The sequence below is a fragment of the Triticum dicoccoides genome, chromosome 3A (genome assembly GCF_002162155.2).
Source record: "Triticum dicoccoides isolate Atlit2015 ecotype Zavitan chromosome 3A, WEW_v2.0, whole genome shotgun sequence".
Classification (NCBI taxonomy): domain Eukaryota; kingdom Viridiplantae; phylum Streptophyta; class Magnoliopsida; order Poales; family Poaceae; genus Triticum; species Triticum dicoccoides.
In genome coordinates, this window is record NC_041384.1 from 704,147,044 (window position 1) to 704,170,964 (window position 23,921).

At 44.9% G+C, this 23,921-nt stretch overlaps 2 protein-coding genes across 2 annotated transcripts; both read left to right on the forward strand.

The window, feature by feature from the left end:
* Nucleotides 1–10,347: 10,347 nt before the first annotated feature.
* LOC119270340 (hydroxyethylthiazole kinase-like) lies at nt 10,348–14,201 on the forward strand. Its single transcript, XM_037552347.1, has 3 exons — nt 10,348–10,861; nt 11,620–12,682; nt 13,699–14,201. Exons 1-2 carry the CDS (start codon nt 10,427–10,429, stop codon nt 12,010–12,012), a joined length of 828 nt encoding a protein of 275 aa, XP_037408244.1. The 5' UTR covers nt 10,348–10,426; the 3' UTR covers nt 12,013–12,682; nt 13,699–14,201.
* Nucleotides 14,202–15,579: 1,378 nt separating this feature from the next.
* Nucleotides 15,580–17,154, forward strand: LOC119273346. Its single transcript, XM_037554535.1, is given in 2 exon segments — nt 15,580–16,543; nt 16,545–17,154. Coding segments are annotated over 2 exon segments (1,074 nt in total). The 5' UTR covers nt 15,580–15,925; the 3' UTR covers nt 17,001–17,154.
* Nucleotides 17,155–23,921: the final 6,767 nt, after the last annotated feature.

Sequence of the window (23,921 nt, forward strand, 5' to 3'; positions counted from 1 at the left end):
TGGGCTCATATGGGCCTAAGGCCCACCTAGTGGTGCGCCCCCCTCTCTCCCCCCTTGGCCGCCCCCCTAGATGGGATCTAGGGTTGGCCGCCACCCCTAGGAGTGGAAACCTAGGTGGGGGTGCAGCCCCTCCCTTTCCCCTATATATAGTGGGGTTTTGGGCTGCCATAGACACGAGAAAATCTCCTTCTTGGCGCAGCCCTACCCCTCTCCCTCCTCGTCTCTTGCGATGCTTGGTGAAGCCCTGCTGAAGTACCACGCTCCTCCACCACCACCACGTCGTCGTGCTGCTGCTGGACGGAGTCTTCCCCAACCTCTCCCTCTCTCCTTGCTGGATCAAGGCATGGGAGACGTCACCGGGCTGCATGTGTGTTGAACGTGGAGGTGCCGTCCGTTCGGCTCTAGGATCATCGGTGATTTGGATCACGGCGAGTACAACTCCATCAACCCCGTTAACTTGAACGCTTCCGCTTAGCGATCTACAAGGGTATATAGATGCACTCTCCTTCCCCTCGTTGCTAGATTACTCCATAGATTGATCTTGGTGATGCATAGAAAATTTTGAATTTCTGCTACGTTCCCCAACAGTGGTATCAGAGCTAGGTCTATGCGTAGTTTCTATGCATGAGTAGAACACAAGTTGTTGTGGACGTCGATTTTGTCAATTTGCTTGCCGTTACTAGTCTTATCTTGATTCGGCGGCATCGTGGGATGAAGCGGCCCGGACCGACCTTACATGTACTCTTACGTGAGACTGGTTCCACCGACTAACATGCACTAGTTGCATAAGGTGGCTAGCGGGTGTCTGTCTCTCCCACTTTAGTCGAATCGGATTCGATGAAAAGGGTCCTTATGAAGGGTAAATAGAAATTGGCATATCACGTTGTGGTTTTTCACGTAGGTAAGAAACGTTCTTGCTAGAAACCTATAGCAGCCACGTAAAAACTTGCAACAACAATTAGAGGACGTCTAACTTGTTTTTGCAGCATATGCCTTGTGATGTGATATGGCCAAAAGGATGTGATGAATGATATATGTGATATATGAGATTGATCATGTTCTTGTAATAGGAATCACGACTTGCATGTCGATGAGTATGACAACCGGCAGGAGCCATAGGAGTTGTCTTAATTTATTTATGACCTGCGTGTCAACATAAACGTCATGTAATTACTTTACTTTATTACTAAAGCGTTAGCCATAGTAGTAGAAGTAATAGATGACGAGACAACTTCAAGAAGACACGATAATGGAGATCATGATGATGGAGATCATGGTGTCATGCCGGTGACAACGATGATCATGGAGCCCCGAAGATGGAGATCAAGAGGAGCAAAATGATATTGGCCATATCATGTCACTATTTGATTGCATGTGATGTTTATCATGTTTTACATCTTATTTGCTTAGAACGACGGTAGCTTAAATAAGATGATCCCTCACTAAAATTTCAAGAAAGGTGTTCCCCCTAACTGTGCACCGTTGCGAAGGTTCGTTGTTTCGAAGCACCACGTGATGATCGGGTGTGATAGATTCTAATGTTCGAATACAACGGGTGTAAGCCAGATTTACACAGCAAAAACACTTAGGTTGACTTGATGAGCCTAGCATGTACAGACATGGCCTCGGAACACGGAAGACCGAAAGGTCGAGCATGAGTAGTATAGAAGATACGATCAACATGAAGATGTTCACCGATGTTGACTAGTCCGTCTCACGTGATGATCGGACACGACCTAGTTGACTCGGATCATGTTTCACTTAGATGACTAGAGGGATGTGTAGGATCGAAAGTATGTCTAGAGGGGGGTGATTAGACTACTTGACCAAATAAAAACTTAACCTTTTCCCAATTTTAGTTCTTGGCAGATTTTAGCTATTGTAGGACAAGTCAAGCAATCATCACACAATTCAAGAAAGCATGCAAAGAGTATATTGGCAGCGGAAAGTAAAGCATGCAACTTGCAAGAATGTAAAGGGAAGGGTTTGGAGAATTCAAACGCAATTGGAGACACGGATGTTTTTCCCGTGGTTCGGATAGGTGGTGCTATCCTACATCCACGTTGATGGAGACTTCAACCCACGAAGGGTAATGGTCGCGCGAGTCCACGGAGGGCTCCACCCATGAAGGGTCCACGAAATAGCAACCTTGTCTATCCCACCATGGCCATCGCCCACGAAGGACTTGCCTCACTAGCGGTAGATCTTCACGAAGTAGGCGATCTCCTTGCCCTTACAAACTCCTTGGTTCAACTCCACAATCTTGTCGGAGGCTCCCAAGTGACACCTAGCCAATCTAGGAGACACCACTCACCAAGAAATAACAAATGGTGTGTTGATGATGAACTCCTTGCTCTTGTGCTTCAAATGATAGTCTCCCCAACATTCAACTCTCTCTCATAGGATTTGGATTTTGTGGAAAGAAGATTTGAGTGGAAAGCAACTTGGGGAAGGCTAGAGATCAAGATTCATATGGTAGGAATGGAATATCTTGGTCTCAACACATGAGTAGGTGGTTCTCTCTCAGAACATATGAGTTGGAATTGTGTATGTGTTCTGATGGCTCTCTCCACGAATGAAGAGGAGGTGGAGGGGTATATATAGCCTCCACACAAAATCCAACCGTTATACACAGTTTTCCAATCTCGGTGGGACCGAATCAACAAACTCGGTCGGACCGAAAAGGTAAACCTAGTGACCGTTAGAGATTTTCGGTGGGACTGACATGCAACTCGGTAGGACCGATATGGTTAGGGTTTGGGCATAACGTAATCTCGGTGAGACCGATTACACAAACTCGGTGAGACCGAGTTTGGTAATAAGCTAACCAGAGAGTTGGTCAGGTAAACTCGGTGGGACCGATTTGCTCTTACGGTGAGACCGAAAAGTTACAAAAAGGAAACGGAGAGTTTACACTGGAATCTCGGTGGGACCGATTCGCTCTTTCGGTGAGACCGAAAAGTTACGAAAGGGAAACAGAGAGTTTGCAATCCCATCTCGGTGAGACCGAGATCCCTATCGGTAGAACCGAATTGCTAGGGTTTGGCAGTGGCTTATGACAAGTGAAACTCGGTGGCGCCGGATAGAAAGAATCGGTAGGACCGAGTTTGGCTTAGGGTTTAGGTCATATGTGGATGTGGGAAAGTAGTTGAGGGTTTTGGAGCATATCACTAAGCACATGAAGCATTAGGCTCATTAAGCAACACCTCATCCCTCCTTGATAGTATTGGCTTTTCCTAAAGACTCAATGTGATCTTGGATCACTAAAATATAAAATGAAGAGTCTTGAGCTTTTGAGCTTGAGCCAATCCTTTGTCCTTAGCATTTTGAGGGTTCCACTTTCACATCCATGCCATGCCAATCATTGAGCTTTCCTAAAATAGTCATCTTGGAATAGCATTAGCTCAATGAGCTATATGTTGTTATGAATTACCAAAACCACCTAGGGATAGTTGCACTTTCAGGATGTCTATCTGAGTGGGAGTTCATTAAATAATTTGATTAGATGAACTCAATTATCATGAACATAGTCTAAATTGTCTTTGCAAATATGTTGTAGATAAATAGCTCACGTTGTAGCTCCCTGTTTCAATACGTTCCTAGAGAAAGATTAAGTTGAAAGATATTGTAAGCATTGATGCAGACTAGGTCCGTAGTCCGAGGAGTGTCCTCACTGCTACACAGAAGGCTTACGTCTTTGATGCACCGCTCGATGTGCAAACCCCTACAACGTCGTCTGTAGATGTTGTGAACACCTGACAGACACATCCTGATGACTACTTGATAGTTTAGTGCACCATACTTTACGGCTTAGAATCGGGATTCCAATGATGTTTTGAATGCCATAGAACATATGAGATGTTTCAAGAGCTGAAATTGGGATTTCAGGCTCATGCCCGTGTTGAGAGGTATGAGACCTCTGACAAGTTCTTTTGCCAACAAGATGGAGGAGAATAGCTCAGCTAGTGAGCATGTGCTCAGAATGTCTGGGTGCTACAATCACTTAAATCAAGTGGGAGTTAAACTTCCAGATAAGATAGTGATTGATAGAGTTCTCTAGACACTATCACTAAGCTACTAGATCTTCGTGATGAACTATGACATGCAAGGGATGGAGTTGATCCTAGAGCTGTTCGCGGTGCTTAAGACCACAAAAGGTAGAAATCAAGAAGGAGCATCAAGTGTTGATGGTTTAACAAGACCACTGGTTTCAAGAAGGGCAAGGGCTAGAAGGGAAACTTCATGGATGGCAAACCAGTTGTCGCTCCAGTGAAGGAACCCAAGGTTGAACCAAAACCCGAGACTAAGTGCTTCTATTGTAAGGGGAACGGTCACTGGTAGCGGAATTACCCCAAATGATTGGTAGATAAGAAGGCTGGCAACTTCAACAAAGTATATACGTGTTATTAATGTGTACCTCACTAGTACTCCTGGTAGCACCTGGGTATTGGATACCGGTTCAGTTGCTATTATTGGTGACTTGAAGCAAAAGCTACGGACTAAACGGAGACTGGCTGAGGGCGAGGTGACGATGTGTGTTGGAAGTGTTTCCAAAGTTGATGAGATCACCATCGCACGCTCCATCTACCTTCGGGATTAGCATTGAACCTAGATAAATGTTATCAAGTGTCTACGTTGAGCATGAATATGATTAGATCATGTTCAGTGCAATACGGTCATTCATTTAAGTTAGAGAATAATGGTTATTCTGTTTACATGAATGATACCTTTCATGGTCATGCACCCTATGTGAATGGTTCATTGAATCTCGGTCGTGGTAATACACATGTTCACGCCAAAAGATGTAGAGTTAATAATGATAGCACCACTTTCTCGTGGCACTACCGCTTAGGTCATATTGGCTTAAGATGCATGAAGAAACTCCATGTTGATGGATGTTTGGAGTCACTTGATTTTGAATCACTTGACACATGCGAGCCATGCCTCATGGGCAGGATGACTATGACCCCGTTTTCAGGTACAATGAAAGGGACAAGTGACTTGTTGGAAATCATGCATGCCGGTGCGTGTGATCCAATGAGAATTGAAGCGTGCGGTGGATATCGCTATTTTCTCGCCCTCACTGGCGATTTGGGTAGATATAGGTATATCTACTTAATGAAGCACAAGTCTGAAACGTTTGAAAAGTTCAAGCGATTTCAGAGTGAAGTTAAGAATCATCATAACAATAGGATCATGTTCCTACGATCTGATCAAAAGGGAATTTTCTGAGTTATGAGTTTGGCAATCACTTAAGACATTGTGGAATTGTTTCACAGTTGAAGCCACCTGGAACACCACAAGGTAATGGTGTGTCCGGACGTCGTAATCGAACCCTATAAGATATGGTGTGATCTATGATGTCTCTTTCCAATCTACCATTTTCATTTTAAGGTTATGCGTTAGAGACAGCTGCATTCACTTTAGATAGGACACCATCTAAGTCCGTTGAGATAACGTCATATGAACATTGGTTTGGCAAGAAACCGAAGTTGTCGTTTCTTAATGTTTGGGGCTGCGATGCTTAAGGCTTCAGCCGGAGAAGCTCGAACCCAAAGCGGACAAACACATCTTCATAGAGTACCCAAAGGTGACAGTTGGGTATACCTTCTATCTCAGATCCGAGGGCAAATTGTTTGTCGCTAAGAACGGGTCCTTTCTCGAGAAGGAGTTTCTCTCGAAAGAATTGAGTGGGAGGAAGATAGAACTTGATGAGGTTGTCGAACCTTTATTTCAACAGAAAGTGATGCAACACAGAAAGATGGTTTCTGTGGCACCCACATCTGTTGAATAGGAAGTTAATGATAGTGATCATGAAGCTTCGGATCAAGTTGCTATCGAACCTCGTAGGTCGACAAGGATATGTACTACTCCTGAGTGGTACGGTAATCCTGTCTTAGATATCATGTTGTTAGACAACAATGAACCTACGAACTATGGAGAAGCGATGGTGGGCCCGTATTCCGACAAATGGTTAGAAGCCATGAAATCCGAGATAGGATCCATATATCAGAACAAAGTATGGACTTTGGTGGAATTGCCCGATGATCGGCAAGCCATTGAGATAAATGGATCTTTAAGAAGAAGACGGACGTGGGCGGTAATGTTACCGTCTATGAAGCTCGACTTGTGGGAAAGAGTTTTTTCACAAGTTCAAGGAGTTGACTACGATGAGAATTTCTCACCCGTAGCAATGCTTAAGTCCGTCGGAATCATGTTAGCATTAGTTGTATTTTTCGATTATGAAATCTTACAGATGGATGTCAAAACAAGTTTTCTTACCAGTTTTCGTAAGAAAAGTTGTATGTGATACAATCAAAGTTTTGTCGATCCTAAGGATGCTAAAAGGTATGCTGGCTCCAGCAATCCTTCTATGGACTAGAGCAAGCATCTCGGAGTCGGAATATATGCTTTGATGGAGTGATCAAAGCTTTTAGGTCTATACAATGTTTGCTAAAAACTTGTATTTACAAGAAAGTGAGTGGGAGCACTACAACATTTCTGATAAGTATATGTGGATGACATATTGTTGATCCAAAATAATGTAGAATTTCTAGAAATCATGAACGGTTGTTTGAAGAGTGTTTTTCAAAGGAAGACCTGGATAAAGCTGCTTACATATTGGCATCAAGATCTATAGAAATAGATCAAGACGCCTGATGATACTTTTAAAGAATGCACACCTTGACATGTTTTTGAAGGAGTTCAAAATAGATCAGTCAAAGAAGGGGTTCTTACCTGAATTGTAAGGTGTGAAGTTGAGTAAGACTCGAAGATTGACCACGGCAGAAGAAAGAGGAAGGACGAAGGTCGTCCCCTATGCTTTTGTCATAGGATCTATACGGTATGCCATGCTGAGTACCGCACCAGATGTGTGCCTTGCCACATGTCTGGCAAGAGGGTACAAAGGTGATCTAGGAGTAGATCACCAGATAGTGGTCAAAATTATCCTTAGAGGAATAAGGAAATGTTTCTCGGTTATGGAGGTGATAAAGAGTTCGACATAAAGAGTTACGTTGATGCAAGCTTAACACCTATCCGGATAGCTCTGAGTAGAGATTCTGGATACGTATAATGGAGCAATAATTTGGAATAGCTCCAAGTGGAACGTGGTAGCAGCATCTACGATATAAAGTTTTGAGAAATACATAGGGATCTGAATATGGCAAGACCCGTTGACTACAACCTCTCTCACAAGCATAACATGATCAAACCCAGAACTCTTTGAGTGTTTATCACATAGTGATGTGAACTAGATCATTGAGTCTAGTAGACTCTTGGATGTTGGTCACATGGCGATGTGACCTGTGAGTGTTAATCACATGGCGATGTGAACTAGATTATTGACTCTAGTGCAAGTGGGAGACTGTTGAAAATATGCCCTAGAGGCAATAATAAATTGGTTATTATTATATTTCCTTGTTCATGATAATCGTTTATTATCCATGCTAGAATTGTATTGATAGGAAACTCAGATACATGTGTGGATACATAGACAACACCATGTCCCTAGTAAGCCTCTAGTTGACTAGCTCGTTGATCAATAGATGGTTACGGTTTCCTGACTATGGACATTGGATGTCGTTGATAACGGGATCACATCATTAGGAGAATGATGTGATGGACAAGACCCAATCCTAAGCCTAGCACAAAGATCATGTAGTTCGTATGCTAAAGCTTTTCTAATGTCAAGTATCATTTCCTTAGACCATGAGATTGTGCAACTCCCGGATACCGTAGGAGTGCTTTGGGTGTGCCAAACGTCACAACGTAACTGGGTGGCTATAAAGGTACACTACAGGTATCTCCGAAAGTGTCTGTTGGGTTGGCACGAATCGAGACTGGGATTTGTCACTCCGTGTAAACGGAGAGGTATCTCTGGACCCACTCGGTAGGACATCATCATAATGTGCACAATGTGACCAAGGAGTTGATCACGGGATGATGTGTTACGGAACGAGTAAAGAGACTTGCCGGTAACGAGATTGAACAAGGTATTGGGATACCGACGATCGAATCTCGGGCAAGTATCGTACCAATGGACAAAGGGAATTGAATACGGGATTGATTGAATCCTCGACATCGTGGTTCATCCGATGAGATCATCGTGGAACATGTGGGAGCCAACATGGATATCCAGATCCCGCTGTTGGTTATTGACCGGAGAGTCATCTCGGTCATGTCTGCATGTCTCCCAAACCCGTAGGGTCTACACACTTAAGGTTCGATGACGCTAGGATTATAGGGAAAGTATGTACGTGGTTACCGAATGTTGTTCGGAGTCCCGGATGAGATCTCGGACATCACGAGGAGTTCCGGAATGGTCCGGAGGTAAAGATTTATATATGGGAAATCCTGTTTTGGTCACCGGAAAAGTTTCGGGTGCTATCAGTAACGTACCGGGACCACCGGGAGGGTCCCGGGGTCCACCAGGTGGGGCTACCTGCCCCAGAGGGCTGCGTGGACCAAGTGTGAGAGGGGACCAGCCCCAGGTGGGCTGGTGCGCCCCCCACCAGGGCCCAAGGCGAAGAAAGAAGGATAAAAGGGAAAACCCTAGGCTCAGATGGGCCTAAGGCCCACCTAGTGGTGCGCCCCCCTCTCTCCCCCCTTGGCCGCCCCCCTAGATGGGATCTAGGGCTGGCCGCCACCCCTAGGGGTGGAAACCTCGGTGGGGGCGCAGCCCCTCCCTTTCCCCTATATATAGTGGGGTTTTGGGCTGCCATAGACACGAGAAAATCTCCTTCTTGGCGCAGCCCTACCCCTCTCCCTCCTCGTCTCTTGCGGTGCTTGGCGAAGCCCTGCTGAAGTACCACGCTCCTCCACCACCACCACGCCGTCGTGCTGCTGCTGGACGGAGTCTTCCCCAACCTCTCCCTCTCTCCTTGCTGGATCAAGGCATGGGAGACGTCACCGGGCTGCATGTGTGTTGAACGCGAAGGTGCCGTCCGTTCGGCACTAGGATCATCGGTGATTTGGATCACGGCGAGTACGACTCCATCAACCCCGTTCACTTGAACGCTTCCGCTTAGCGATCTGCAAGGGTATGTAGATGCACTCTCCTTCTCCTCGTTGTTAGATTACTCCATAGATTGATCTTGGTGATGCGTAGAAAATTTTGAATTTCTGCTACGTTCCGCAACAGCTCACTACACACACCTTAGGTGTAGGGTGAAATGTGCCATTTGATTTTGCAACCATAAGTTAAAAATAGCTTTGCATGTTTCTATAAAAGTGCAAGTGCTTGAAAAAGTGTGTATTGAACTTTTCATGTCGGAGCCTGGCTTAATAGGATAGATAGATTACGCATATCAATAAGAAATTCCTTCTTTTTCGAAAGCCCATTTAAAAAGAACTCCAAAGTTAGGCGTGCTTGGCTTGTAGCGATTCTAGGATGAGTGGCCGACTGGAAAGTTGGTCCCAGGTGCGCACGAGTGAGGACAACGTGGAGAGGGAAGACTAGTGTTGGTCTGTGGGACAGTCTAGATACCGCCAGGCGTAACGGCCGAGAACCGGTGGTGGTGACCGAGGCATTACATTTCACTAGACTAAAAATACTACCGTATGTGATGAATGACTATTGCGATGACATTGAGGAGGAAGTTTTCTCCACATATATGTCCTACGTCTTCATTCCCTCTTCTGATGGCATGAAGGATATAAGGTGAGTCGCAGTTAGCAAACTCGAAGGACCTTGTTGTATTTTTTTACCTTTCATGATTTTTCTGCTTCTAAGAACAACTTTCTTAGATAACAAACCCTCAAGTTCACGAAAATATACATTTGGCCCCTCAATAACTTTGAGAGATTTTTGGTCCTTCAAGTCTTAAACTGGATAAATTTCATCCTAATTCAAATTTTTATGGAAAAATGGCTAAGTGCAAGTGATTTTCTCTCTTCCCACTTGCCATGTAGGACGGGTGGGTCAAACAGAAGTTTGTTTTCTTCCTCCTCGCTTCAATCCATGGCAACTCTGAATGTTTACAGCGGCAAGTTTAGTAACACGAGGATAGCAACTTTAGTTGCTAAGCATGGCAACTTTAGTGCTTCGGTTTATTTTTGTGATAAATGCACCGTGTGTCATTGAAAATTGCCATCCTTGTGTAACTAAAATTGTCATCGAATCAAAAATTTACCGTGTGTCATTAGAAATTGCCATCCTTGTATGACTGGAATTGCCATGGAAAAACATCACAGTCAAAGTACCACGCACCTGACATATGTCACTTATCATTTGAGTTTACTAATTTCAAGCCGAGTAAGATTTCCTCAAAGTCGAGCGTCAATTCACAAAATGCAACTTTAGGTAAAAACATAATAAGTGGCCAAACTGAAATATCCATTCCTCGGCTCGCTTCCTCCATCTACGCGTGCGCCGCCAACCCCGCCGCATAACCAAATCAATCCCCGACCCACGGCGAGCGTCGGCATGGACGAGGAGAGGACGGAGGCGTGGTGGGGCCGGCGCGCGTGGGCGCTGCTGTCGGCCGTCCGCGAGCGGGCGCCGCTGGTGCAGTGCATCACCAACCTCGTCTCCATGGACATCGCCGCCAACGCCCTCACCGCCGCCGGCGCCTCCCCCGCCATGCTCCACTGCCTCCGCGAGATCCCCGACTTCACCCCGCGCTGCGACGCTGTCTACATCAACGTCGGAACGCTCTCCGAGGACTGGCTTCCCTCCATGCGCGCCGCCGCCTCAGCCGGCCGCCCCTGGGTGCTCGACCCCGTCGCCGTCGCCGCCTCCGGCTTCCGGATGGAGGCCTGCCTCCAGCTCCTCGCGCTCCGCCCCGCCGTCGTCAGGGGGAACGCGTCCGAGATCCTCGCCCTCGCCTCCAGCTCAGACAGCTCCTCCTCCTCCTTCAAGGTACCTCAACTAAATCCAATCCTATTAGTAACTGATTGCTAATTTCCAATCCTAGGGTTGATTCGATCAGCACAAAATATTAACTAAATCAGATGATAGATTGTGACACTGCAATGTTATAAACTTATTTGATCCACGTGCTCCTGGTACTGTTATTTTAAACTAAGATTGATCATTCAGCTCATTTGGGGTCATTGTGGTTGTCATTCAAATTGACTTGCTGGAAACATATGCCGTCCATGTAATCTTGTGGTTAATTTCAGATTTAAAAGAAAAACCATAGCCCAGCTTTAAGTGAAAGCTAAAATAAGCAGTTCGGCACAGAACGTGTAAGGTTCAAACATGCTGAAGTTACCTTGTATCACAAGTGCAGAAAACAGAGAATGGCAATACTATGGAAGAACCACAAAGGAGAGGGACAACAAAGCGACTAATTGTCTTACTGTGTCCCTCCTCCCACTTGAGCACTTTCCCCACAGCGATGAGTAGTTTGAGAGGTAACACAGGCACCATGCCAATTCCATTAATAAGATGGGAAAGGGAAAACAATTTTATCCTGTCTGAAGAAATTTTAGACTGCTGGTCAAACGTCCCTTGCGTTAGTGAAGTTTTTTTTTGCATGGATTCCAGGACGATTGCCTGATTGCCTTATCTCCCTCTTATTTGAAGATGAGCAACACGCATACCAAGCCTATTCCCGCCTACAGTATATATTCCATCTTGCCTCTAATGGCACTAATACTTGTGGCCAACTGCAGGGTGTTGACAGTTCACATGACTCAGGGGAGGCCCTGCAAGCCTCGAAAGCATTGGCACGGTCCAGCGGGGCCGTCGTCGCGGTATCTGGAGCAGTTGATTTCATCACGGATGGCGAGCAGGTTGTCAGCGCGAGCAACGGCGTGGCCCTGATGCAGAAGATCACGGCGACAGGGTGTGCCGTGACTGCTCTTATAGCGGCTTTTGTCGGGGCGGATCCCTCTGATGCTCTGGCTGCAACAGCGTGTGCTCTTGCCATCTTTGGGCTTGCCGGAGAGATTGGGATGGAGTCGGCTAAAGGGCCTGCCTCTCTCAGGATGCACCTCATCGATGCTCTCTACGGGCTCGACGAGCAGACAGTCACATCAGGGGTCAAAATTGCCCTAGTGCTGTAACACGTGTCTACCGTGGCTACTAGTGTTTAGGAAATATAATGTCTGGGGTGATCTGCAGGGTCCTGGAAAACCATTAAGCGTATCAGATCGTATTGATTGTTGCCATCCATATTTACATGCCCCATGAATAAATTGCCTGGTGACCATCCATCCACATCCAGGCTGTACTAACTACCAAGTACATATTTGTGAATGCTGATGCCAAAAAGGTTTTGCACTGTTGTGTGACAGCACGGCTGTAGAAGCAAGGGTAAAGTCACTCTGGTCATTTGTTCAGAGTTTTGAAATAAATTGTAAAAGTAAATTCATCATCCAGATCAGTTGATCCAGCAGGCATATCTGCTATGTGAAACTGGAGATTGATCAAGAAGTCTCTTCAACATAAACTGTATTCGGATTTTGGTGCTCTTTGGCTGCAGCAGAGCGAGCTGAACGGCTGTCGCCACGGGGCTGGGGCCTGGGGGCATGTGCTTGTGCAGTGTGTATGCTCACATCCTCTGTTTTCTCATGACCTATGGCCTCTCTATTCCTCAACTGAGATACATGTGTTGATTGGATCATGCTATGTAACAAAGCTGATCATGGAGATGTAATCAATCACATTGAACTCAAACGTGTTGGAATATTGACTTCTGGGTGAGAGAGTTGCAGGGGATTCATGGAATGCCAGGTGAGATATCTATTACTTCTATTACTAGTTCTCACTGTACATCTGTTACTTCTTCACCTAGTTATATCTGTTTTTGAGATCATTGTATGCAGTATTGCGTTGCTACCTGGCACTAGTGACATTCCACTAGCTGAATTCAATTATCAGGGCCCTACTCTACTTTGTACCTTGTTGGTGACGTACACAAGTCAGCATGTCAAATTAAATACAAGCTCATAGTTCACAAATTGGTACCAACAAGGGTAAAAAATGCTGAATACCGCTGATGCTACAGTCTTCCCTTCACTTGAAGGAACAGATCCTTCATTTGATGATGGCGCTAAATGGCCCCATTCGGCTTCACATCTTGTTCATGTGTCTTTGTTAAGTCGCTCAGCATCTCCATCATCTGCATTATCAGCTCAGTCTCTAGTTGAAATGTCAGGAAAACTTCCATTATGAATCTGGAAGTAATATTCTGCCAAGGGATTAGCTATATTGGAAAAATACTCATGAGCAGTTGGTACCATTTAGCTATGGCGGACTAGCAAACCAAACCTCTGTTCATTGTGACTCAGTTTACATTGTTTTGAGTAATGTTGATATGTGAAATTCAAAATGGCATTTTAGGGCTGAATTTTTTGGGAATTCAGAATTAGTATCTATTTGGCACTGCCAAAACACATGATATCTTAGGTTTTGGCACCGATAATATAGAACATAGTTATTTTAAATTATTGGGCCAACAATGTATATGGTGAATGCCGAGGCAAAACCTTTGCAGATTTTATTCAGTCACCCACGTTCTTTATTACGATCATATATGTCACACGGAGTATAAGCCACTCACTAGAACATTCTCAGTTACAAGCAATAGGAAAAGAAAAAGATGGTGTGTTGGTGGCTAGGTTAGAAAGAGATATGTCGACCCTCTTCAAAAGTAACATGTGATGATAGTTTGCATCTGTTCCGGCATTCCCATTCTGATCATTGTGGGATGAGCAAGCTCTAACCATTCATGTTCTTATTCACTGCAGGTCTGATAGTATATATGCATGTTTCGGTCTGCAATGATATCTGAGAAGAAATAACGCTGAAACTAACTGGTGCTTTGTAGCGTTAAACACTCCATTTTCATCTGCAACTCGGCACATCACCAAAATAGTACTCCCTCCATCCCATAATATAAGACATTATTACCTCATTTGATTTTCTCTGCCGCCATCACCTAGCAATCTTTTAGATGACATTATATAGACATTACATCGACTCGGAGGATCAGAAATGAACAGAATGCTGTCGACAGTCACATGAAGTAGTTGCCTCTGCTTGTCAGTTTCAAATTCAAATTTGGGGTCTTTGTTTGGTCACAAGATCCATATGTCATATTAGTATGTACAATCTCATGTTGCTAACTGACTACTTCATGTGCATTCTGTGACCCGTTCGTACTATAGTTCTATATGTTGCTCATGCTTTAGGTGTTCATCAAACTTGGAGTTAGAACATCAGCTTAATTGAACACATTGATATGAATTTATTTTCTGCCTACACAAAAAAAGACAAGTGTAATACATAATTCACATTACGTTTTGGTTCATCAAATTGATAACTACACACACTCATATTTGTCCTGCATGGTTAATTTGCTAAGAAAATCCACCCGTACGTTGTGAAAGGTTGTAAATTCGTTGGTTCTGACACATGTGCAAAGGTCATGTTCATTTTGTGTTGTTAGTGAAATATTTATTTCGTTTTCTTACCAGGAGTGTTATGTGAGAGAATTCCCTATTAGAGCCTTTTCAAAAATGCGCTTCCTTATTTGGCCAAAATACGAATTTCTTCCCATTGTGACACTACCTCCAAAATTGATGCCCGATTTGGCATCTCCGGCCAGTCCGTTGTCATGCTCTGTCGAAAGCCTGTAAGTTTTTTGTTGCTTGGACAAAACTATCCATAGTTATTATACGGAGCATCCAGTCCGTCAGTGTTTTTGCACTACTGTCCAGTTCAATTTGGCACTTTTGTCCAGCCCGTCAGTTCTTTTTGTCATCATGGAGCATCCGCAGAAAAACAAGGGCGGCTTGCTGGGCTGTGGGCTGTGGCATGTGTAGCCATATGGTCGTGAGCGATGACCTATATCGCGTCGCGGCCACACATGCATGGTGTGCCCATGTGCATTGGTGACCGGCATGTGCTCACGACATGCATCCATCGTTTATGGATCGACCGCCTAGTAGGCGCCTCGAGAGTTACCTGACGGTGTCCATGAAGTACCGGTTCTCCGGCGACAGAGCGCGTGCACCTTGCTGGGGCTGCTAGGGCCAGGTCTTCATGGACAGCGTCTCATTGAACACCTGACATGCGCCTCTTCACTTTGACATCCACAACAGCTTTGCGTTGCGGGTCTTCGAGCGACGCATCGAGGCATGCCTCGACGTCGTCAAGCTCATCATGTCCAAAGAGTGAGGGAAGTTCTAAGAGAGATAAGAGAGAGTGTCCCGGCTAAGGGGCCACTTACCACGTCAACTCCTGGTGATCGGTCCGGTTGAGGACTCCTTGTCGGTTTCGTCCTGGCCGCATCGGACAGCCCATAGTGCATACAAGGAAGATTCAGAAGACATGCGTACATGATAAGACATTGGATTCGTGGAGGGATCTACCTCCTCATGTGTAGGCAACTAGGATCTTGTACCCTAGAACACCCAGTATCCTATATTAATCGAGGGGCCATGCTGGTAGACACAATTTATGATTCTTGGTAGTTTATCTGTACTCTGTCCATAGTCCAACGGGAATAAACACATGCAGGACTTAGGGTATTATCCCTTCAGAAAGCTTGAACTTGGGTAAAATGTGTCTTTGTTACCGTCATTCCTAGATGCCTAGTTTAGGATCTCCTACCAGGAAGTCTGCCAGATCTAGCTCCGTCAATAAGTGTTTCATTTTAGGGATAATCATATATTTTAAAGTAGCACTCAACAACGAAATGGATGGAAACGTCAAATAGGGCATAAAAAATTGAGATTGTCTTAAATAGCAAAGAAAATATTGTTTAGGGTCCCACTAAGGAAATATATTTTTCAGAAGGGCCAAAGAAGGAATTCTCTCATCTCCTGCAGAGTTAGACCTTGCAAAAGAACCATCTTAGTCAATTTCTCCCCTTTCTATCGTCTCCTCCGCTCCCCTTCGCCGCCGCCGCCAACATAAATCTACAATTTATCTTGTTCCTGCAAGGGAGCAACAACCAAGATGCCGACGACCATGGCCAAGGCCGCAAGGGCAGGAGCGGCGCCTCTTCGCCATGACGGCAGCCTTCCGGAGGAGATTGTCGTCTGGGAGATCCTAGTTCGCCTCGACCCCAAATCCCTCCTCCGTTGCCGCACCGTCCGTCGGACATGGCGCCATGCCACCTCCACCCGTGCCTTCCTGCTTGCCCACCATGCCCACCAGCCAGCCCTCCCCATCGCGTTAGACGAAGAATACATCCTCACCGTTGACCGCCTTGCCGCCGCCCAGCTCCACACTGTCGCCCATCTTGACAAGGCCTTCAATCCAGAGGCTTCCTGCGATGGCCTTCTCATCCTCTCCAGGTGCAACAACATGACCGACACCATTGATTTCTCAGTTTGTAACCTAGCCACTCGTCAATTTGCTCCCCTTCAACAACTACATGAACTGGGCTTGCGGTTATTGGGGATGTACTCGCATGAACCTACTGGCGAGTATCGATTGCTACTTGAACGCCATAGCTACAATGAAACGCCTGAAGACCAACTTGGCTACTATGTCTTTGCGTTGGGCTCTCACCAGTCGCCGAGGTACATCGGGTGGCAGGAGTCAACATCACAATGCTTTACCTCTCTTGGTATGCGATAGCCTGCATTGGTACCCAGTCTATTATGTGAGTGAAAGCAGCTACGTACGGCTTCAGAGTGAAAGCAAAGTGATAATAGTATTCGACCCCATAGCTGATTCATTCTGGCCAATGCGTGCTCCAATTGTTTCCACCAACTCATATGCCTTTGAGATGGATGGTACACTCGGCATATATAGCCATAACTATGCCAAAACAACTATTGATATATGGGTATTGCAGAACTACAAAAGCGAGGTTTGGGACTTCAAGTATCGAATCAAATTGCCGGTTGCAGAAATACGGGGGAAGTTTGAGGCCTTTGATGACCATTGGAATGTGGAGGTTGTTTCAGCGGACGGTGACGTGCTCTTGCTAGTCAGTTCTGATCGGTGTCTATCTTACGTTGACAATGATGGTAAGCTGATTGACAGTTTTGATCATGGTCGCAAATACTTCTTTTTGTCTAAATATCGGCTTTAGCAAAGTCTTGTCCAGCATACCTTCTTTCAGGCTTTAGAAAGTTCTGTTGTGAACACTTCACCATTCATCTGATGTCTATTGAGTGAGGTGGTGCTTCTTAGCAGCTTAACTGTTGTATCCTTATGAGCTGCAACATCTATGAATTGGATCAAGTATGAGCCTGATGGCATCTTCTTCATTTTGCATTGATGTATATAAATTGTGATCAGAAGCTCTATCTTTTGTGTGTTTATCTATGCTTTTCTTGGCACCCTGGAGGGTTGAAATGACTATTCTGTATGTTGATGCTATAATTTCTTAGTAATTTTGCTCTGTTTGTACATAATTGCCAACTGATCCGCCTCATGTGTCTATTTTCTTGGCTGATGGTTTGACTCTGCTTTATTTTAATTATCTTGTGATTTTCTTAGTATTCAATTGTTAGAAATTTTTATGGCTCATGTTCCTCTTCCTTGAGTCAAAGAGTTGACTTTACGTTCTTATGTAGTGGTTTTCTTGATAGTCTATATTGAGTGTGTTTCCGGTTTGTACCATCTGTTGTCGCTCATGATGAAATGAGATTTTTCTGTTTCTTGATGTGCAAGTTGCATCTAATTTTTAGAGCAGCTTGAGCACTACACATTAAAATAAATGGTTGCATAAGAGTAGTTGACACCATTTATCTATGGCGAACTAGCAAACCAAACCTCTGTTCACTATGACTCATTTTCCATTAATTTCACTGAATTTTGTGGAAGTCATAGCTAATATCTACTCGACAGTGCAAATATTCCGCAATATCTTAGGTTTTGGCACCGAAAATATAGAACATAGTTATTCTAAATTATTGGGCCAACAATGTATACGATGAATGCCGAGACAAAGCCCTTGCAGATTTTATTCAGTCGCCCACATTCTTTATTAAGTTGGTAAATGTCTCACAAAATATAACCCACTCACTAGAACATTTCCGGTTGCAAGCAGCACGAAAAGGAAAAGGGTTGGTGTGCTAGCGGCTAGGTTAGAAAGACCTGCGTCTGTTCCAGCGTCTTGCAACATTAACTTGTGATGATAGTTTGCATCTGTTCCAGCGTTTCCACTTCCGGACATTGTTGGATGTCCGTGCTTTAACCGTTCATGTTATTATTCATTGCAGGTTTGATAGTTTGCATGTTTCTGTCCATAATACCAAATGTTATCTGACAATAGAACACTGAAACTGGTGCTTTGTAGCGTTAAACCTTTCCATTTGCAAACCAGCACATCACCAAAGTACGCTCACCTGGTTTCCTCTATTGCCATCACCTAGCAATCTTTTAGATGGCATTATATAGGTATTAGGTCGACTCTCAAGCATTGGAAGTTTGAGTTTCCAAGCCATAGAATGGGAGCGCTGTCGATGGTCACACGAAGCAGTTGCCTCTGCTTATCAGTTTCAGTTTCAAATTTTGGTGTTCGTTTGGTCACAAGATACATACCTTATATTAGGGCAACTCCAACGTGGTTCGTCAAATCGCCCACAAATGTCTGAACTGGATAGTTTAGACACTTTATGCCATGCAATGCGAGTTGTGAAATTTGTCCGGACCAATTCGGATATTCAGAATCCCCAAAGTAGTACCAAATGGGGGAGGGGATATAAGAGAGTCCAGGCGTCTGCCTAACCCACTATTAGTTGGACCACATCTCCTCCTAGCACATGTGTCTCACTCATTTTTTTCCCTCTCGGTCCGTCCACTGTGAGTCATACCCACTGTCCGGATTTGATGAGTACGGGTGGATGGTCAACGCACTGCTCGTTGTATACAGACACGTCTAGTCGTGTCGGTGGACATTTTGTGTCATCTATTTGGTGATCCCTCTTAGAGTTCCCCTTAGGGCATCTCTAGCAGATCCCCTATATATTAAAAGTGCAAAAAGTGCTTCTCATAGCACTTTACTATTTTTTAAAATAAAAGTCACTGCTTCGCAGCAGGCAGATCTCCTATGTATTTGAGTCCACCAGTCGCTGCCCGCACGGTCAAGGGAAGGAGGAACACTAGCGAACGCCGCTCACCGCACCACCCGAGGCCTCCGCCTCGGTATCCAGAACCCTCCGCGTGTAGACGAAACAGCAAGGCCTTGCTGCCACCTTCCTTGGCAGCCGCGCGGCTTTCTTCGGTGACCCCTCCAACGGCGGCAAGGAGGGGAAGGGGGAGGGGGTTGGCCGCTAGGGTTGCGTCGCCATCCGCGTAGCCCCGAGCAGAGCGAAGCAGGGGCAGCTTTGGTGCCTAGCACAGTGTACCATTTGTGCTCCTGGGGTTGTTGCTTCTTGTGCGCATATACAATTATACAGATAACACACACGCACACTGTCTCCCTCTCCCTCCCTCTATCTCTCTCCTACGGATGCATTGATACGTAGTGATGTTTTTGCGTCTTCTCAAAGAAGAACATCCCGCAAAAAAAACATACCGTGTAATGGGTAAAAATTCACAATGTGTTTCAGTTCTCTTGACGCATTGATGTATATAAGTTATTATCAGTTCTCTTGTTTCAGGGGATGGTGACGTGCTCTTGCTGCTCAATTTTCGTGGGTGGCTGCTTCAAGTTGACAGTGATGGCAAATTGATTGAAAGTTTCGATTGTGGTCATAGAGACCTGCACATATATGAATATCGGCTCAAACAAAGTCTTGTCCAGCAAACTTTCTTCCCGGCTCTAAAAAGTTATGCTGGTAGTGCCTCGCTTTTGATCTGATGGCAGTTGAGTGAGATGGTGCTTCTTTCTTCCTAGTTGTCATATCCTCATGAGCTGCACCATCTATGGATTGGACCAAGTATGAGCCTACTGGCCTCCTCTTTGCTTTGCTTTGCATTGATGTATATAAGTTATTATCAAAAGCTCTTGTTGTAATGTGGTTGCATGATATCTACGCTTGTCTTCATAACCTTTCGGGCTGAAGTGACTACTGTGTGCGTTGATGCTAAAATAAAGATGTCATTTTGCTCTGCTTTGGAAATATTTGCCTTTGAGCTGACGGATTTGGCTTTGCTTTTTGTTAATTATCTAGTGGTCTTAGTGCTCAATTGTAAGCTTTCTATATCCCCCATGCTCACTATTTCTTGAATTTAGGAATTGATTTTACCTTTTCACCTAGTGGTCTTCTTAATAGTCAACATTTAGGGTATTTTCTGTTTCTATCCTGTTTTGAAGCTGACGATGAAACAGAGGCAAAAAAATATCACTTATTGACTTGCAAACATCATCTGATTTTAGAAGAGCTTGGAATACTAGTAGTTATATTAAATGGTTGCATCATAGTCAATGGAATATTCTGTCATAATTCAATTTTCTCTGTGAATCAATTTTGCATCTTGGTAGGTATAAGTCTTATGGAGACTTTAAGCTTGATATTATAGAGAACTGAACATGGTTATATTTGTCTCTTTCCAATGAGCTGTAATATTGTCTAGAATAGACTGATACTGCAACCTGAAAATCTATGAATACATTTTTGTGCCTCCACGCTGACACCGTTTTTACATTGCATTGTTTGGAATAATCTTTTACTGTTTTACTTTTCCTGCTAAACATTTTGAGTATTAGTGCTTCATGTTTATGTTTAATCTGAACATAAGTTCAAGAATTAAAATTTGTAGTAACAAGCACAAGAAAGGTTTGCTATTGTCAGGCCCAGGTCCCACATTGTGTTCATGTCTCAAGGAGGACAACACCAGGCCTGTTGTTACACCACAACTGGATAAGTAAGGTAGAGTCATTATGATCATTTGCTTCAGAATTTTGAAGATGTAAAAGTTAGTTCATTATCCAGATTAGTCGATCCAGTATGCATGTTTGTTATATGAAACTAGAGATTGATCGAGAAGTCTCTTCTCCATAATCTGTATCCGGTGCTCTTTGGTTGCACTAGAGCGAACTGAACAGTCGTCACCACGGGGCTGTGGACACGTGCTTGTGCAGTGTGTATGCTGATGCTCACATCCTCTGTTTTCCCACGATCAAGCAGGACCTCTCTGTTCCTTAAACTGGTATAGATGTGCTAATCGGATCATGCTATGAAACAAAGCTGTTCAAAATGAACATGATCACGGAGATATAACCAGTAACCTTTAACTCAAATGTGTCCTTGTAAGCTGAGGGTTCAAAGTATTAGTTGGAATATTGACCAGTGGGTGAGAGTAGTTGCAGGTTATTCATGGAATGGCAGGTAAGTCGCTCACAGCATCAGCAATATTCTGCCAAGGGATGAGTTGCATTGGAAAAACACTGATTCATAGTTGGCACCGTTTAGCTATGGCGAACCAGCAAACCAAACCACTGTGCACTATGATTCATTTCCCATTCTTTTGAGTAACTTTGAGATGCGAAATTCGAGCAATGATATTTTAGGGCTTCACTGAATTTTGTGGAAGTCACAGTTAATATCTACTTTACAGTGCAAAGATTCCTCAATATCTTGGGTTTTGGCACCGAAAATATAGATCATACACATTTTAAATTATTGAGCCAACAATGTATGTGGTGAATGCCGCCGATACAAAGCCCTTGTAAATAATCTTCAGCTGCCCACATTCTTTGTTAACCCTTTTGCAACATTAACTTGTGATGATAGTTTGTACTTCCTGGCATTGTTGGATGTCTGTGCTTTAACCATTCACTGCAGGTCTGATACTGATAGTCTGCATGTTTCTGATAGACAAGAAACAGCACTGAAACTAATTGGTGCTTTGAAGCGTTAAACCCTCTCTACATTTTCATCTGCAACTCTGCACATCGCCAAAACTAACCGGTGCTTTGTAGCGTTAAACCCTCTACATTTTCATCAAAGTTTTAAATAGCGCGCTAAGCATCTTAGCGCCGGACCTCTTTCAAATGCTATAGCGTGCTATAGCGCGCTATTTAAAATGTTTGTTCATTTGTTTGGACCAAAGTCTCTTAGCGCAAGACCTTTTGTAAACGCTATAGCGTGCTTTAGCGGAGCTATAGCGGGCTATTTGAAACAGTGATTTTCATCTGCGACTCAGCACATCACCAAAATATTCTCATTTTGCTTCCTCATCTGCCATCACCTAGCAATCTTTTAGTTGGAATTATATAGAGTTATATCGGTTCTTAAGCATCGGAAATTTGAGTTTCGAAGCCATAGAACGGGAGTTTAGTCGAAGGTCAGACGAAGTAGTTGCCTCTGCTTGCAGTTTCAGTTTCAAATTTTGGGTCTTTGTTTGGTCACAAGATACATATGTCTGATTAATATCTACAACCTCATGTTGCTAACTGACTACTTCATGCCCATTCTGTGATCCGTTTGTACTATAGTTGAATGTCGCTCATGCTTTAGGTGTTCATCAAACCTGCGAGTTGGAACTTGGAACATCAGCTTAATTGACCAATTGATCTGAATTTATTTTCTGTCTAATTTGATCATCATGAAATTGGTTCCTTAGTTCTCTTAGCAATGAAAAGAAAAGTTTTGTTTGTTCAGAGAGACACAGCACCCAAAAACTGCAGAATTCATATAACAGATGACAAATTTCTATTGTCTGCATCGAGAACAATAAAAGCTTGGCCAGAATCTTGAAAGAGCTTTCACCAAACCATAGATTTGATAATGATTCTACTAAATGATCACCAAAACTAATCCAAATATCACTTGCTAGAACTCTGGCCATGGGTGGTAAGCTAGCTAGAACTTGGTCCGGTACTTGCACGACGAGCTCTGTGCGTCGGGGCGCCGGACGCTGACGACGACGTTGCACACCGTGAGCACAACGGCGTGGTGCCTGAGCAGGCCGAGAGCGGTGACCGTCCCCGGCACGGTCGTCCGCACGGTGAGCAACACGTCCCCAGCGCCGCCGAGCACGTCGCCGTACAGCTGAGGCGCGTACCCGGCGAGGCGGTCAGCGAGCACCGTGAGCCTGACTGTCACCATGTTGGTGCTTCCCGCGCCGATCCGCCCGGGCGGCACGTTTGCGTCCGCGGCAAGCGAGCCGTGGTAGTAGACCTCAGCGCGGCCAGCGTCATGCGCGAAGGACGCGACGGGGCTGGGGTTGCGGATGGAGAGGACGACGTCGAGCGTCACGTTGAGGAAGAGTCCGGGGGAGAGAGACACGGAGGTGAGTCGGATCGTAGAGATGGTGGTGTCGGCCGGGTGCGGGCGGAGCGCCGTGATGGCCAGCACAGCGACGGCCACTGCAAGGAGGAGGAGTACGGCGAGGGAGATGACGACAAAGACGCGAAGCCGGCGGCGTGACGCGGCCGCCGAGGTGCTGCGGTGCTCACAGGCGGCAGTGGGCATGCTTGCTTGCTGGTTGCTCTCTTGAAAGTTGAAACTGGTGGTGCTAGCTACCAGTCTAATGTTGGACTACCACACTTGATCTGCTTGACCAGTTATGTACCTTTTTTCCCCAACTTAGCTACATGTAAGAGCATCTTCAGCCAGACACGTACTTCTAATTCGAGCCCTCAAACGCCCGCGGAGCCATGTGCCCAGGCGTGTCCATTTTGAGCCCTTATTTATCCGTCCGCACAGCTACACTCCTCATTTTCTTCCTTATATGTTCGATCACGGATATGTGATTGATGAAGATGAAGAGAGAGAAAGAATGAATGATAAAGAAAAAGAAAAGGTGGTCCGGGGTAGAGACACATTCTATGTGGCGGACTGCCCGAGCGCGTCCGCAAGCCCTCATATCCTTCCCATATTGGAGATGGATACGAAGGTTCGCGAACAGGCCGGGTGTATAGGGATGATACGACGGGTCCGGTTGGGTCAAATTTTTGTCACCTTTTGCTTCTCTATCCTGTCCGGTCAGTGGTCCCCGCGCCCGCCTGGTTAATTTGAGGAGTCCGGCTATAGATGCTATAAGTTCCCTACAAATTAACTATGGGTCAGTCGGTTATTTCGGCCGTTCATTTCTACTTTGAGATTCGTGCACATTG

Coding starts and splice junctions, on each gene's coding strand:
- LOC119270340 (XM_037552347.1), top strand. CDS start 10,427: ATGGACGAGGAGAGGACGGAGGCGTGGTGGGGCCGGCGCGCGTGGGCG. Junction 10,862..11,619: donor GCTCCTCCTCCTCCTTCAAG/GTACCTCAACTA, acceptor GGCCAACTGCAG/GGTGTTGACAGTTCACATGA.